The following is a 15,819-nucleotide window of genomic DNA, read 5'->3' as shown; positions in this document are numbered from 1 at the left end:
CCTCCCTCACAAACCAGACCCCCCGGCCCCGGCCGGGGAAGGGGCACCAGGAGATGCCCACCCTCCCAGGGAGGGAGGTTCCAGCAGGCTCCATTGCCCAGCTGCAGTCAGACATGTGCCCTCCTCCTCCTCATCCTCCTCCTCCCCCCTCCTGCAGCAGAGCCAGGCCTGGCTGTGGGGGCTACTTCCTACACAGCCACAGCCCCTCTGCCCCTGCCCCTCCCTGTGCGGGGCTGGGATCCATCCCCGGGTCTCTCAGCCAGCCCGGGGTTCAGTTCCCATTTGGCTGGGGTTTGTGGTTTGATGGCATCCAGCTCACACCCCTGCTCCATACAGCCTGCCCTCCTGCCACTGCAGGGCTACGTGGCTGTGCTCAGGGCTCTAAGGGGAGCTGCCAGGTTTGGGGTCTTCCCTGAGTCGTGTTTTCCTCTGTGGCTATTCTTCACCTGTCTGTGGTTTGTTTTTGCAGAGCTGGTCGAGGGGAATGTCTTACTGTCTCCACTCAGAAAGCCATTTGGATACTGGGCCAATATACGTGCGTGAAAATGGGAAGCTGCATGTGGTAAATCAGGGTGCAGGCGGCATACAGGATGTCACTCCCCAAACAAGACCTTTTAGGCTGTTTTCCAGAAGTTTTTCAGTGGAGCTTTGCATGAACAGGGAGGACGATAGGGCAAGGAGGCAGAGGACCGATCATTTCATCTTCACGTACACTAAGGAGGGGAACCTCCGCTACTCGGCCAAGTCTCTCTTCAGCCTAGTGCTGGGTTACATTTCTGACAATGTTGATCACATTGACTCGTTGATTGGTTTCCCAGAGCAGATTGCTGAAAAGCTCTTTTCAGCAGCAGAGGCAAGACAAAAGTTCACAGAGCCAGTGACGGGACTGAGAGCTCTACAGAAGTTTACTGAAGCCTATGGCAGTTTGGTGCTATGTTCATTGTGCTTGCGGAATAGGTAAGTCTGTTCACTGACAAATATTGTCATCTGCCAGGGCTTTTTGCTAGCACACTTCAAGTTTCCCCTAAATTAAATTAAAAATATCTCTTGGGCTTGTAACACCACCCAATTTTAATTAAATGCCCTGAGCCTTATCTGATTCTTCTGCTTGCTTTTTTGTGCCATCCCTTTCCTACAAGTGCAGCTGCTGGTTTCATTCTAAGGTACAAATCTTAGAATTTACAGAGAATTACAAATGTAACAGACAACAGACTACATCTGTGTTAACTAAGAGGGGATCTTAGTGGAGGATTAAATCTGCAACATTTTTTAACTATAATAATCGGCACTTCCATAGCAATCCATGCGTTTTATGCCTTCTCAGGCATTTCATGGGATGTTTTTGTAATTGCTGTTTAAAAGCATTTCAACGTTCTTAGCTGTGTCTGTACAGATAAAATACACCCTTGCAAACTCTCTGGGTTTATTTACTATAGTAAATAAAGCTTTTGCTCTGTCTCATTCTGGGGGCTCAGAAAAAGACAATCTGTAGGTAAGTAACAGGCTTTGAAGTCAGGCAGGTTTTACCTTAGTTTATTGTGGTTCCCATCCCCATAGTGAATGTGCTTTGACAAGGTCCTGTTTGGAGTCCAGCATTAGTTTTTCTATCTTCTCAATGTCCACGTCTTTCGCTGAAAGTCTTGCCAAGCTTTAAACTGGATTATGTTTTTAAAGCCTTGCTCCTACTGAAGTCTTTCCCAGTAATATAACTAGTCTCTTCCATCTCTACACTTGAAAAAGGGATGGTTTATCCAGTTTAAAATCAAAGTACAGGCATATTCATCTGAAGTGCCAAGGGTGTTCTGAGCACAGTAGGAATGTTTGAGTAGAAGTCAATTATCCTTTGTTTCATCCTTTAAACCTACTTCCTTTTTATCTCTAGCACAGATAATTTTATGGGCTTAATTCAGAAATTAAGCTACTTCTGGCATCTTCTGCCATTACAGAAAGCTGAGTTAAGTATCAAGTCTTTGAAATCCAGGGAGTAAGGCATTAAGGCATTTTCTGATGAATTTTATTTCTAAAAGAGGCCACTCTTCTTTCTCAAGAACTGGCTTGTTCTCTGACTGCCTTCTGCATAGCCAAATTGCACAGCAGAGGGATTTAGGGGGTATTTTGGTAGGTAAACTTACACTGGGAGGATATTAAGATCCCTTTATTTGCATGGACAGAGAGGTGTTCTTTGAGGGATCAAATTAGTCAGCACCCCTCAGTTAAGCAGTGAAGATGCTGACCTCGGGGTCTGTCTTGCCATGGGGAATATAAGGTAAATTCAGGAGAGATTAGTGAATTTGGAGCTTGTCTTGCCACAGGGGCAGGAAGAGGTAACTGCAGGGGAGGTATTGATGGCTACGTGCTTATTACTGCATACTCATGCCTGCCATTCTTTAGTGGTTTGTTCCCATCTCTAAACCTCCTACTGAATAGCTCCAGCACAGATGTTTGCGTGGCTGCAGAGTGAATCAGATCAGGGAACCAGCACAGCTAGAAAAATAACCCGCTGAGTAACTGCTGCCTGGGCTGTAGGCACAGCTCTGGGTAGTCCTGGACTTTTATCTAGTCAAGTATTTTATTGACACATATAAAAAGTAAAATTTTGCCATTTGCCAAGCTATCCTGAGACATTTGCAGTGGATTTTAAACCTGGGTGAATGTGGGTTGGTCTACACCTTTCCAAGATGCAGAGGAACAGCAGTTTGTGAAGTTATTTATGAAAAACTGGGATATCATTTTGCATTATTCTGAAATAATGCAACAGTGATCTGCAGAGAAGTTCCTAACTGCGATGTTTGCAAGTTGAAGTCTTGTTAGTCCAATATTTTGGATCAAAGCAAAACCATGACACTGATTTAAGGAGAAGACTGGGAATTCAGACATGTTGTGTGCCAGCTGCACATAAAAAGGTACTTAATGCAGCTGGCTAATTTCTGTCAGTTCTCACAGAGATACTTACCAGAAACAACCGCATTATGCTTGTGACATATGAGGATATGCCTTCTTACATGCCTGAGCACTGATAGCTTTTTTTCCCTCTTTGCAGATACCTGGTTATCTCTGAAAAGCTAGAAGAAATTAAATCTTTCCGGGAGCTGACATGTTTGGATCTCTCCTCCTGTAAACTGGGAGATGAACATGAGCTGCTGGAACACCTCACCAAAGAGGCCCTGTCCAGGTACCAATTTCTTGACACAGAACTAAAAATGACACTTTCTTTCCTATCACTAAGCAGTTCAGAGAATCAGGCTGTGACCTTAAAGGGGACTTTCACAGGCTGCAGTGTGTAAGGTTAAAGATTTTGGTTGTTCATAAAACCTTTTCTTGATGTAAACAAAATGCAGAATGTATTGTAAACAAAACACATGGTTGAAAGCACATACTGAATTGTAAAAAGGCCTAAAAATACGTAAGATAATTTACTGTTTCATGTTTTTAAATCAACGTTTTATAAATTTCATTGGCCAAGTGGAAACAGTACCTTGGAACAGTTTTACACTTTCATTTCCTTTTTTAAGAGAGAACTTTATCAGGCAAATTTTTAACAAAACCAGTGTTCCAGAGAAAAGATTTCTGCAAGTAGGAGATTGAATATTTTGTTAATTAACATCTAAATACAATAACACTTTAAATTTTGTTTGATACTGAAGATTGAAAAGTAGGAAAATTTGGAAATCAATAGGCAGACTGACTGCTAATTAGGGAGTATTACTTTAAGATTTTCGTGTATTTTGCATCAAGGTTTTGTCTTGAAATGCTCTGGAGAATGTTTTAGTGTGATGTTTTTCCCTGAGTTTTGTTAATCTGTTATAATACCTCATTATTTTCTTTAAATCATTGCTGTATCTCTTATCAAATCTGCCCTCTCTCATTTTGCCAAGCATTTTTCTTAGTTTTGAGTGCATCTGAGTTTGGAAGCCTTGGTTTAAAGAATTTCAGGGTATAAAGAACCTTATTGTCTCTGTTAGCAAATATTTGGCTCTAGGATCAGTTTGTCACTGGAGCTCTGGGAATAGCTGCTCAAGTAGTGCTTCTGTTGAGCCAGCAGGGGCAATAGAGGGATATTTGTTAGTCCCACTAACCCAGGCTCCTTTCTTACTGCTCTTTGCTAACGTTAACAAAGCAGACCGAGGGGTTGGCACAGGATGACACGGAGTTTTAGGACATTTTGCAAATTTATCTAAAATATTGACCATAAACTACGTGTTTGTACCTCCCCTGCCAGTGTAAAACAGCTTCTCCTGAAAGACAACTCCCTGTCAGACGCCGGCCTTCGCAGGATGACGGCGCCCATCCGTGTGCTGAAAAAGGGGCTGGAGAATCTGCTGGTGTTAGACCTGTCTTGTAAGTGCCTCGTGGTTTCACATTAGAAGCAACCTGTATTCCTTCTGATACAGAATTTACCTTCCTCAGTACTGAAGGAACACAATTAATTTGTTGGTTCCCATGAGCCAAGTACTCAACCCCAGATTTCACTAACGACTTTCCAGAAGGCACAGGCCATACCTGGAGTCTCAGCCACTTGCTACTTGCATAAATATTTTTGATAGGTTGAGACTTGGTATTGTAAATATTTGTATTGCAATCATTGGAGGGGAAAAGTCAGTCTTTGACTTGAAACATACTGAAAAAAAAAAAGGCCAACCCCCTTTGTTTCAGTATTAGCTTTTGGAACAAATACTTTCTTGGCATCCTGATCCTCTTTTTCCACATCATGTAACTTAGTTAACTTTACTTGACCTTACAGGTAACCCTAAAATCACAGATGTGGGAATTGGATATCTTCTTTCTTTCAAGAAATTGAATTGTTTGGACATTTCTGGCACAGGTCTCAAGGTAAAAAAGCATCTACCTTAGTTTACTGGACAAGTGTAATAAATGTTCTTGCCCTCTGACTGCATTATTTCCCTTTTCCCCAGGATGTTGATGCTGTTATTAAGCGGATCCAAATGCAGATAGGCCTCGTCCACTCAAAAGTGCCTCTGAAAGAATTTGATCACAGTAACTGCAAAACAGAAGGATGGGCAGAACAGGTAAGGGGGGGTCTTTAAGTCTGTTTTACTCTCTAGAAATTTGCCTTACAGAGCACGAAATCACTGAATAGGAAAGAATAGAGAATGGAGTAATTTCCAATGGTATTTCTGTAAAATTTACAAGAAACATTTTAACTCCTTCCAATGTTATTTCAGACAGTTCTGCAATGGGAGCAGGCAGTTATGGAAGCCATCAAGCCACAGGACAACCTGAGATCCAGAACAGCAGCTCTGCGCTTCTGTAAGTCGCTGCATGGGAACCACAGAGTGGATTTGTTTCCTTTTCTACAAGGAATATTTCCATATTTTCTTTTTTTTTTTAGTACAAATAGCATCTTGGGTGTGCAATTTCAGCCATTTCCATTTGTGTAACTGCATTACAACCTGCTTGAGTTTTTTCATTTGTTAGATTGCTGGGTAATTCAAGTACAGCATGCTTAGGGCAATATATCACAACTGAGTTTTCTCCTTAAAATCCTGAGTCCAAAATATGTTATTTTTCCCTCTGCACATTTCAGCAGTCAATATTCCAAGTTGGCTTGGCCAAAACTCTTTGCATCAAAACATGCATTTTACAGCATAATTCTGTTTTTCCCCAAAATCTAAATTTGATTGGTTTTTTTTCCTTGTAGATGGCAAGACACGCAGAATAGAGGAAGTAGTCAAATGCACAGTGGTGGAAGCAGAAACAAAAGCATCTGGAAACTTACAGTTTTATAAGGAAAAAGTTCAAAATTGCCATTTACCTTTGAAAAAGGAGGTAGCGGGAAGCCACGAATTAAAGAACAATAGAAAAAGAGCTTTGGCTGAACAAGAGAGAGAAAGGACTTCCAAACAGAAGCATCTGTGCCTCACTGTGGAGGACTGGGATTTGTTAAATACCTACTGAGTCAGAGAGAAGTGGGTCTTTTGTTTGTTGTTTTCTTGCTGATGACAGGATTTAGACATACTGAGAGGGAGTAACAAAGAAGACCAGTACTGTTAAATCTGGTTGCTGTGCCATGCTTGTGGGTTAACCTGTGCTTGGGGAGGGGTAGAGACAAGAAGGTTGGTGATACTACTGTATATTTTCAATACATAATAATTTTTTCAAATAAAGGTTTTGTTGTCATCCTTAACCAATTCTTCTGACATAGGTATTATTCATGAAAACAGCTGGTCCTATCCCTGCTCCTCTCCTGCCTCCCAAGGGACAGGAGACAGATCACTGCAGCTCATCTATGCTTGTCAAGAGCCCTGGGGAATTAATACTGCTTCTAGAACAGAAACCTCAGCCTGAAAGCACCAGGCTGTGCTGGTGGAGCTGTGACAGAGGGAGGGAGCAGAGAGGGTAAGCACAGGCCTCTGCAGAGGAGTCAGAGGCTGTAACCTCTTGATAACAGTTACTGCAGAAGCCCAAAATACAACAGAAGTCCTCTTCCTTTCTCATTTTAGCCCAGGAAATGAAAGCTGGAACTGTAGAGATTAGGCCTTGAAGTTGTAATGTATTCTCTTTTACAACCAAATTCACTACATTTGAGAGCATTCTGTGGTTTAAAACACATGCAGTGTGCCTGCAATACACTAACCATACTTCTCCATCTGAAAACATTCAGGGACATTTGTAATTCCAATATGAATTATACATATTAGCTGTAAACCCTCTAGATACTTAGAGCCATTCTGTGTTGGTCTGCCACAGGTAACTGTGTTTATCATTAAATTCCTGCCCTGGGTGTTTCTGTCAAAACCAGATGAGGTGCACAGTGCCCGTGAGTTGGGCACTGCAACCATCATTGTGCTCTTAGGCCTTACAAGGCCAAGAACTTACTCCAGGTTTCCTCTACTAGTGCCTATTTAGAGGATATCTTTCTTTTACACTGTTGTTTACCATAATTCAACAACAAAAAATCAGCACATCCTTGGAAATCATGAAGAGACCAAGAAAAGGAACTTCGCCTCAAAAATACGTAAAGAGCAAAACCCCTTTCTCTCTTTGTTCTTATTGCTGAATTTTCCTCAAAAAGTGATTATATACAAAAAAAGGACTACACACAAATGAAACAGGCACACTTGCATTCAAACCCTACTTTTTTCTTCACAGAAATTCAAGGCTATTAATAGCTCCCACCAATGGCTACATCAGCGCTCTGCTGAGACAAGCAGTGGCACAGACTGTGACTCAAAGCAGGAGGGAGGAAGATGGCTGAGGTGCTCAAGTGCAATCCTCCTCCTAAAGCTGCCTCCGGTACAATGGCCACCATGGAATTTTTGGCCAGCCCTCTCACCACTGGAGATCTGCTAATCTGACCATGGAGAGAGGCACAATTGTTTTTACCAGCTGAGCACAAGGGTTCCTGTAATTTTTTTTAACAGCTGGTTAGTTCAATCCTTATTAATAACTACAGTTGTTCCACTATCCATATGCAGTTCCCATCATTAGGGGTGAGATTTTTCCTCTCCCTCCTGGGAAAGAAGTTCCTCTTCCCTGGGAAGAAGAGGCTGTCCCTGTAGTGCTGCCTCTGAATCACCACTCCTTGAGCTCTCCTTAAGAGATGCTGCAAGGCTTCCCCAGTGGTTGCTTCAGAACATACTTTGGGGTAACAAGGAACAACAGCAACTACAATAAGCCCAACTTTATCTACCAACCCCAACCCAGGCTTCTTGAGGCATTAGGTGTTTGTGACTCTCCAGTAAATATGTGCACCTCCACTGCAGGCTTTGATTGAGGCTGGAAGCTCCAAACCTCTCTTCGGAGCCACAGCACTGAATGCACTGGGGTAACGTTTTACAGGCACAGAGAAAACAAGCCATCCACGTTGGCCAGGCCTGGAGAGGGACAGGTTAGTAAATGCAGCTTTAAAATCTCCCCATGCAGAGTTTTGCCATCTCATTCCAGGTTAAGTATGAGTCACAATACTGTAAAGCTATTTATAAATAAGATCTCTCAGATCTCCAGCTTTATCCCAGCAACAAATGAGAAGCAACTTTCACCATTGATCCGAGTTATGGTGACATACAGAGTTGCAGATCACAGGACAGAGAGGAAATGAGTGAACAGGGTTTTATTTTTAAATATCTGTGACCTAGGGTGGTGATGGGAAAAAGATTGCCTGATGTTTATTTTGGGCCTAAGAAAGTAAGTGCACTCACTGTAAATGTGGGTTTTTCTCAGAGACGATGTTTTAGAGACAGATGAGATTTTCAAAGGAGCAGAGAAGACCACATTTTTCTTAAATTTCAGTGTCATGCCCATACCTATATCCTGAGGCCTGCTGTGAAGGCTTGGCTGCCTGATCCTGCAGTGCTGGCAGAGGAACAAAACAAGCAGCAGTCGGATCCGGTGTCATCCCACACTGCCCTGGGAGCAGCACTTGGTTTTCTGCCACTCTCTGCTCTGAGGCTGTGACTTCTTTTTCCTCCCTTCTTTGTCAATTTTGGTGAAACATATCCCAGCTCCATGGCTGTTCTCAGCCTGCTACGCTGCTGCTCCAAAACTGCACAGCCCTGAGAGAAGTAAAGTTTATCCACATGCCGGTTCCCTTTCCTGGCTTGCAGGGACAGCTACATGGGCACAGGGACAGTGATTTATCCCCACAAACCCTGAAACCTCTTCACCTCAGTTTTCCCTGCCATTATGCTCTCCACATTGGCTTTCATGGTTTGAGAAGAGAGCAGGAGGTGGCCTGAGCAGCAGCTCCCCAGGGTGTCATCCTCAGCACAGCATTCCCAAGGAAGTATCCCAGGAGCACCTGAGCATGGACCTCAAAGCCACTGCTGAAACCATCTGCAGATGTGTTTTGAATGCAAATAGAAGCTTCTCCTCCTGCCTGTGCCTGCAGAGGCAGCAGCATGTCCATACAGGAGAAACCCCTGGCCCAGGGCTGCCCAGACACCGTGCCTGTGCTGGCAGCAGCCGATGAAGAGTCCCAGGAGCTGCACAGCATCAAGTGCAAGGCAGCAGAAGCCCATGTAGAAAGTGCTCATCTTCACATGACAGGAGAATCCTTGGAGGTGTCCCACAGTCAGTACCCAGCCTGCAGCATGGGCTGCCGTGTGCCCTTGGTCCCTGTTCAGTGTCACTGCGCTGCTCCTGAGGATTTGCTTGGGTTGGAGCTTCCCAAGTGGGTGGCAGAGCAGGAGGACAGCAAGGCTCAGAGGTGACAGTGTGGGAAGCACCCTGCTGTCTCCAGCACTGAGGGGTGCCAGGACTTCATGGCCTGCAGACGTACTCGTCCGACCAGCCAAGGCAGTCCTGGACGCCATCCCGGCACAGCCTCCTGGGGATGCAGGAGCAGTACTCGTAGCGCACAGGGATGCAGCTCCACCACTCCCACCCACATGGGGGACAGGAGGCCACTGGGAAAGATGGAAAACAGGCAAATGAAATGCTGAATTGCTTCTGCTGCACTGACCCCTTTCCTCCTTTCTTACACAGGTAAAACCCTTTCATCCCCCAGCAGAAAAGGTACTGGTGATGACCCTGTGACTGTGAACCCACCAAAGAAGACACCAGCTTTGTGCTACTTGTGGGGGACAACCATGGAGTGTGACATTGTGATGACCTTCAAGGCAGACAGGCCATCCTGGGAGGAACAATGAGCTGTAATTCTTTTTTTTTGTTGTTGTTCGAAACAAGGGAGGTGACTTAGGAACAAACCTGCTGCTCAGGTTTGTTTGAAACAAACCCTTGTTTCAGCAAGAGGGGGGTCTAGATGGCTTTGAAGCTGCTGAGGCTCAGCCCTTCCCAGCTCAGAGATGTGCCCATCTCCTGACCAACTACCAAAAGCCAGCTGGAATGGTCACTGCCTATGCATCACAGTGAAACTGCTCCACATCAGCAAGCCATGGAGAAGGAGCAACTTTTGGGTCTGGGAGCAAATCATGGAGCCTTTGCCGCCTCGGCTGCCACCAGGCTTTGATACAGAACCCTTGGCAGCTGGTAGGATGCAACCTGCCTGGTTCATACTCACATCTTATCCCAGCTATTTTGTGTTTTAGTGGAGGATGCCAGCCTCCAGGCATTTCCAGCAGCATCCATGAGCACCACGCCTATACAACCTACTGCAATCCATCAGCAGAATAGACCTGTTGCCCAAGAAGAGAGACTTACAGCTCCCTGACTCATCAGAGCAGTCTCCGCAGTCGTTCATCCCGTTACACCTCTGATCGGCATAGATCCAGGATCTGGGGTTACTGCAGAGGAAAACCAGGTATCCTGGGAGGCTGTGGGGCAAGTCACCTGCCAGGGTGGACACACAGGACATGCATAACTCCACTGGGCACAGACACTGGCTAAAAGGGAGATGGCAGCCACCAAAGGCTGCTGTCATGGGGGGTCAGTCAGTCCTTCCCTATGCAGTGTCAGGGCAGGAACGATGCCATGGATAGGGAAGCTGTAGTTGGAGAGGGGAAGGGATGCTTGTGGCTGAGCCAGAAGCAGAGTCTGACTGCCCCAGGCTTCTGCTTTAATCAGTTTTTTTCCCAGGGTGACAGGACAATAAATTACCCATGTAGGCATAAAGCTTTACCAGTGGTAAAGCTGCATCATGGTTTTAAAAAAACCCTAGGAAGATCAGAGGAGCTTGGAGTCTTTGATTCCTGGCACGCCCACTGGGTTTTGGGCAGTGCCATCTCTCAGTATCTGCCCAACAAAGGATCTATCAGGTTTATCTGCTCAGAAGCACAGAACAGGATTAGAGGAACACCAGCTGCTCTGTCTCACAACAGGACAACTAGTGCAGGGGGGATGGTCACAACAAAACCACTCACCACAGAGCTTCTCCTGCTCATCCTCTCCATTCCTGCAGTTGCTGACTCTGTCACAGACCCAACTGGATGGGATGCAGGTCACTCTGTCATCACACAAGAAGCCTGTCCGGTTACTGGGGGCTGTGCAGAAGCGGTTCACTGAGGGGAAAACAAGAAATCCTTTACTTTCCAGCATTTTTAAGATACGAGGAACTGATCAGGGGGAATAAAGGGGGATTTCTGAAACTCATTTGTTGTTCTGGAAATAGCCAGGGGCCAGGATTAATCTCTGGTAGGTTCATGGAAGAGTGTGAAGACCATACCAATCAATAGTCTGAAGGATGATGGTGCCACCCAGAGTTATCCCAGCCCTATGGAGCAGGACAGTGGAGCTGAGGAATGGCTGGGGGCTGCTGGGGCTGTGCAAGGCTGACACAGCCCCAAACCACCCTGCTCATCCCTTTCCTTCCTCCTGGTCTGCGCTGGAAAGCATCACTTTCACACATGGTGATGGACATGAGGGCTGTTCTCATGCAGCATCACTTCTGCCTCCCTTACCAAGAAAATAACGACTCTTGGAATACAACCTGGTGCCCGTGGCAGGAGTCCCAGTGCCACCCCCAAGCCCACAGCAGCCACCACGACGAGCAGTGCCATGGCAGAGATGCAGACACGTCTCCGTGTGCAGCCAGTGCAAGCACCACATGGATGGCAGGGCTCTGTTGGGAGGCAAGAGCAAGAGGTGAGGGGCTGGGAAAGGACCCAGCAGGGCTGAGAGTGGGTTTGGGGTGTTTCAGAGGGGAACAGTGCAGAGACATGAGGCTGATGTTTAGGGGGCTCTGCATGTGGGACTAGTGCGGGCTGCTGGGGTTTAGGGGTTGATAGTTGAGTTTAAGCAGCCCAACTCCAACAGTAAACACCTCCTCACAGAGAATTTTGCTGCTTGCAGTATGGAAGAACCCGTGCTGCTGTTACAGAGCACCGAGATCAAATGGTACAAACACCACATCTCTGTTGGAGCTCATCTAGTGGATCTGGATGCACAAGGGTGGAGAAAGACAAGTCCCTGCCCAACTCTGGTACAGCAGTGCCCCTGAAACACAGGGCAGGTCACTGAAAGGCTGGGGAAGGTGCCTTCCCAGAGCCCACAGCAAAACTCCTCAGGAGGTAAAATTTGATTTTACAGCACTTTGGGCTTTCTGCCCCAACAAATGCCCTAGGCTTTCTCCCACAGAATGCAGCTGGATTATCAGCTCAAAATGTTGGGAAGGGGCCGAAGAGCTGCCCTTTCCGTCCCCAAAGACATCTCCAGGGCACAGCAACCTTCCAGGGACTCCAGCTTTCAGAAAGTCACGTACATAAATCAAATCAAATGCAGAAGCTGAAGGCCAAACCCACAGGGATTGCAACACAATGGCAGCACAAGGAAGAGCGGCGTCAGTCACCCACCCTCACCTCAGCAACCTGCTCTGCCTCTAAACCAACACGGTGTTTTCCTGTGTTCCTTTGTATTTCCAGACCAACAGCAAAAAATGTTAATGTGGTCATCTCAGAAACATGAAACCAGTCACTTAAGACAATCCTGCCTGTTTAATTGATTTTGGTATAACTGAACTTAAAGAGCTTCAACTAGAATTTAAAAAAACAACTTTTAAAAATTTAAAGAACTTTTAAGTTAGAAGGCATAGCCTTTCCTCAGTACAGCTAAGGGATCCTGGCTACAGCAGCCTCTCCCTCTGTCACACTCAAGCGGAAACCAAACAGAACATTTCAGCTCAGAAAAGAAGTGGTGAATTACAGCATGGCTGTGTCTACAAAAAATTCTGACCAGGAAGCACAAGAGTTTACACGAGTATAAAATAAAGGCAGTGATGAAATGTTGCAACCGGATCTACAGGTTTGCTATTGATTCTGTTTGATCTCACCTTCTCCTTCTAAATATGGACAATATTTGCTGAAGTTTGACTATTAAGATACATAGCAACCCCTCAGCAAGCTCATTATGGGCCTTTCTGTGACAGACAAGGATCACCTATCATGCTACTGTACCATATGACTGCCAACTTCAAGATAACACAGAACAGCTAAAGTTTATTACTTTTATAGTATGGAAGTTTTACTACACAGAAAGAGTAGAAAATCAGTCCCAAGAAACCATAAATACTGGTTGTATTTTACATTTCAATTGGTTTATACTTTATTATTAAAGTTAAGCTCTGCATTTTATTAATTACCTCTTTTTCCAGAGAAGGATTTTGTTGAACCACAAGTAGATACATCACCATTCCTCTAGAAGGAAGGGGATAAAAGACTGTTTACAGAAGCAGCATGCAGCAGCCACACAAGCTTTGCCTTTCTAAGTCTCACACCATCTTACCCAGGAACAGGTAATGTACTCCTTTATTGTCACGTACAAGCAAAAATTGCCTTGGTGGAAACATGGCCCAGATTTAATTCCCAAAGCAATCAATCAGATCACCTTTTAAACCTTAAGTACCCATTTGTAAAACAAACACTAACTAGGTCCAGCACTTTATATCAACACTTTTCTTTTGTATCAAATTAAGTAGAAACTACTTGAAATCTCAAAAAAGCAGCGATAAAGAGGTCAAGACAAACAACACTATCAAGAACACATGTACTCCAGGGAACAGCGGCATATAAGGTTTTTCTGACATAGAACTGTACCTGGGGGTGAGTTTTGTTCATAATTTCCAGAGCTACAGCCCTCAAAGGACTGCAGGGAGTTTTCTTCACCTCACCACGAGCGATGTTACCAGGATACAATCCCAACAGAGGTAGGAGACCAAGGAGAGCGCTGCTGCCCGGGCACACAAACAGGAGGGGATGGGAAGGGCAGTGCTGAACCTGTGCTGCAGCTCCAGTTGAAAGCACAGGTTGTGGTTGGCTTCTCATTCCTCCTGGCTCCACCTTGGTTTCACAACAGGGCATTAGACAATTCACGAAGGACAGGGACATTTGAGATGCCAAGAACCCCACTGCCACTCCTGACGCCAGCTTGGAAGGTGAACACTCACCTCTAGCTGATGCCAACTGCATTTACCCTGGTGCCAGTCAGGGAGAACCCCCTTCATGATGAAAGCTTGAGGGAGGAGAGTCTGATCATCCTCATGCAAGCCTCCTTGCCCCCCTGCCTCCTTCCCAATTTGACACACTGACCTCACAGCAGCATCAACCACATGATCGGATCTCAGGAGAGCTGTGCAAGATACAACCATCTGGAACAGCTTCTCTGCTTGGGCAACAAGCACAGGCACAGAAAATCCTCCAGGGTACTCTTTTACTTGTGTACTTGAACTTCCAGGCCTGCAGTAAGTCTTAGCAGCTCAGCCTGCAGCAAACACAAACTTACAAAAAGGTTGCAGCCTTCTAAACTGGCTGCAGGTTTTGGCTCAGCACACACGAAGGGGAATTTTGCAAGATAAAACATCACCAGCAGGCAGCTTTGCCATGGGGGCAATGGGGAGAAAAAGCACCAGCATGAAGTGTTTGAGGAGCCCATGTCCTTCTTGCTTGCAGGTGGATCTATAGGGCTCAAGTGCTTCCAAACTGTGCCATCCCACAGAACACAATTCCTTCCCAAGCACTAGCAAAACCAGCTCACCGGACCTTCAGAGGGAGGCTGGTGGGTAGATTGTCTTCAAGGTGGTCCCAAGACAGTTGCCTTGAATTGATTCAAAGCACCAAATAGTGCCTGATGCGGAGGAACAACTACAGCTACTTCCCTCTCCATCCCCACACATACAACCCATCCTCAACTACAGTGAGTTAATATGCTCTTCACGATCAGGGCATCTGTCAGCCCTGCACTCACAGAACAGCCAGAATTAAATACAATCTTTCAGGAGCTCCTCCTTCAGCACAGCAGCACCAATTTGTCCAAAGCATCTTCTCAGAGGGAAAACGCCAAACGCCACGTAGCAAACAGCCTGCAAGTCTGGGTATCTGCTACAGACTAAGGGTTAAACCCCCACATCTTATATTCTGGATCTGTTTCTCTTTAAAGAGGTTTAGTTTTTGAGCCTTTATTAGGTGACTGTGAGTTTGCTAAAACTCCTGTGTAAGACAATGGATATGTTTAAAATGCAAGAGGCATTTGCAAGAGGCAAATGTCCATAAGACATGTCCAAAGGGGCATGGTTTAGTGGTGGATTTGGCAGTGCTGGGACAACAGTGGAACTCAATCTTGGAGATCTTTTCCAACCTAAACAATTCTATGATTCTACAAACTGACACCTATTTCCTACACCAAGATCATCAAGCTCAGCTGCAGCCAACCAGACAGTTGGATTTTAGAGCAGTTACCTCACATCAAACACTACTTATAGTTCAGAAGAATGAGTTCATGACAGTGAGGTAGGAAACACAACCAAGCCCTTCTGAAGTTAAATAAAAAAAAAAAAATTGTCAAAGATCAGAGCAGCTAAAGAGGCAACACAGATCAAGATATTCAGTATGACAGAAGATTATTAATTCTAGCACCTAAAAAAAACCCAATTGCCCCCAAATGTGCCATGGCTATTTCTGCCAGCAGTGAAATACACACACTAGAGAGGGTCGCCTCATTTGTGTCAAGATGATTCCATTTTAAATCTGATATAGGTTCAGTTGAACACATGCCTAAAGAGAATATAAAATGCTTTCCTCCCACAATTTCAATAATTTAAGGCCCTTCATTTAAACAGTGGTTTTGAGCAGAGATCAAACCCAAATTGCAGCCTCTGAAAACGGAGATTTCAGGAAGTCAAACAAAAAACGAGTAGAACATGACATTTTGCAAAGTCAAGTGCCAAGAGCGCTTAAGGAGTCCATTTAGATTAGAAATCTTGAGAAACAGTTCAATTACTTGATAGTATCTGATTTTACTGAGGGAAGATCCTTTGACAAGAGCTTACAAGTACAACACTTGAATTCCTCAGACTCTGGCTGGCTCTGGATCCAGCAGTGCCAAGTGCCAGAGTGCCACAGGCACAGAGCTCCCTGTGACCCAACAGCACATTGCTGAATTGCTGGCTGCACTGCACAGATCCCTCGGCTGAAA

The 15,819-nt window shown here is 45.2% G+C and overlaps 2 protein-coding genes across 2 annotated transcripts; one reads left to right on the top strand and one right to left on the bottom strand.

Moving 5' to 3' along the window:
- Window positions 1-452: 452 nt before the first annotated feature.
- LRRC42 (leucine rich repeat containing 42) lies at window positions 453-6,145 on the top strand. Its single transcript, XM_008925186.3, has 7 exons — window positions 453-957; window positions 3,041-3,172; window positions 4,220-4,338; window positions 4,742-4,830; window positions 4,914-5,027; window positions 5,184-5,268; window positions 5,660-6,145. The coding sequence occupies exons 1-7, from the start codon at window positions 485-487 to the stop codon at window positions 5,914-5,916; spliced, it is 1,269 nt and encodes a 422-aa protein (XP_008923434.1). The 5' UTR covers window positions 453-484; the 3' UTR covers window positions 5,917-6,145.
- Window positions 6,146-8,875: 2,730 nt separating this feature from the next.
- LDLRAD1 (low density lipoprotein receptor class A domain containing 1) lies at window positions 8,876-14,805 on the bottom strand. Its single transcript, XM_008925231.3, has 6 exons — window positions 13,446-14,805; window positions 12,992-13,046; window positions 11,345-11,476; window positions 10,779-10,916; window positions 10,120-10,248; window positions 8,876-9,365 (listed from the first exon to the last, which is right to left on the bottom strand). The coding sequence occupies exons 1-6, from the start codon at window positions 13,815-13,817 to the stop codon at window positions 9,220-9,222; spliced, it is 972 nt and encodes a 323-aa protein (XP_008923479.2). The 5' UTR covers window positions 13,818-14,805; the 3' UTR covers window positions 8,876-9,219.
- Window positions 14,806-15,819: the final 1,014 nt, after the last annotated feature.

The sequence above is a fragment of the Manacus vitellinus genome, unplaced genomic scaffold (genome assembly GCF_001715985.3).
Source record: "Manacus vitellinus isolate BGI_N305 unplaced genomic scaffold, ASM171598v3 scaffold_21_pilon, whole genome shotgun sequence".
In the NCBI taxonomy this organism is placed as follows: Eukaryota; Metazoa; Chordata; class Aves; order Passeriformes; family Pipridae; genus Manacus; species Manacus vitellinus.
Note: the sequence above shows the minus strand (reverse complement) of the source record. Positions and strands in the feature narration are given on the sequence as shown.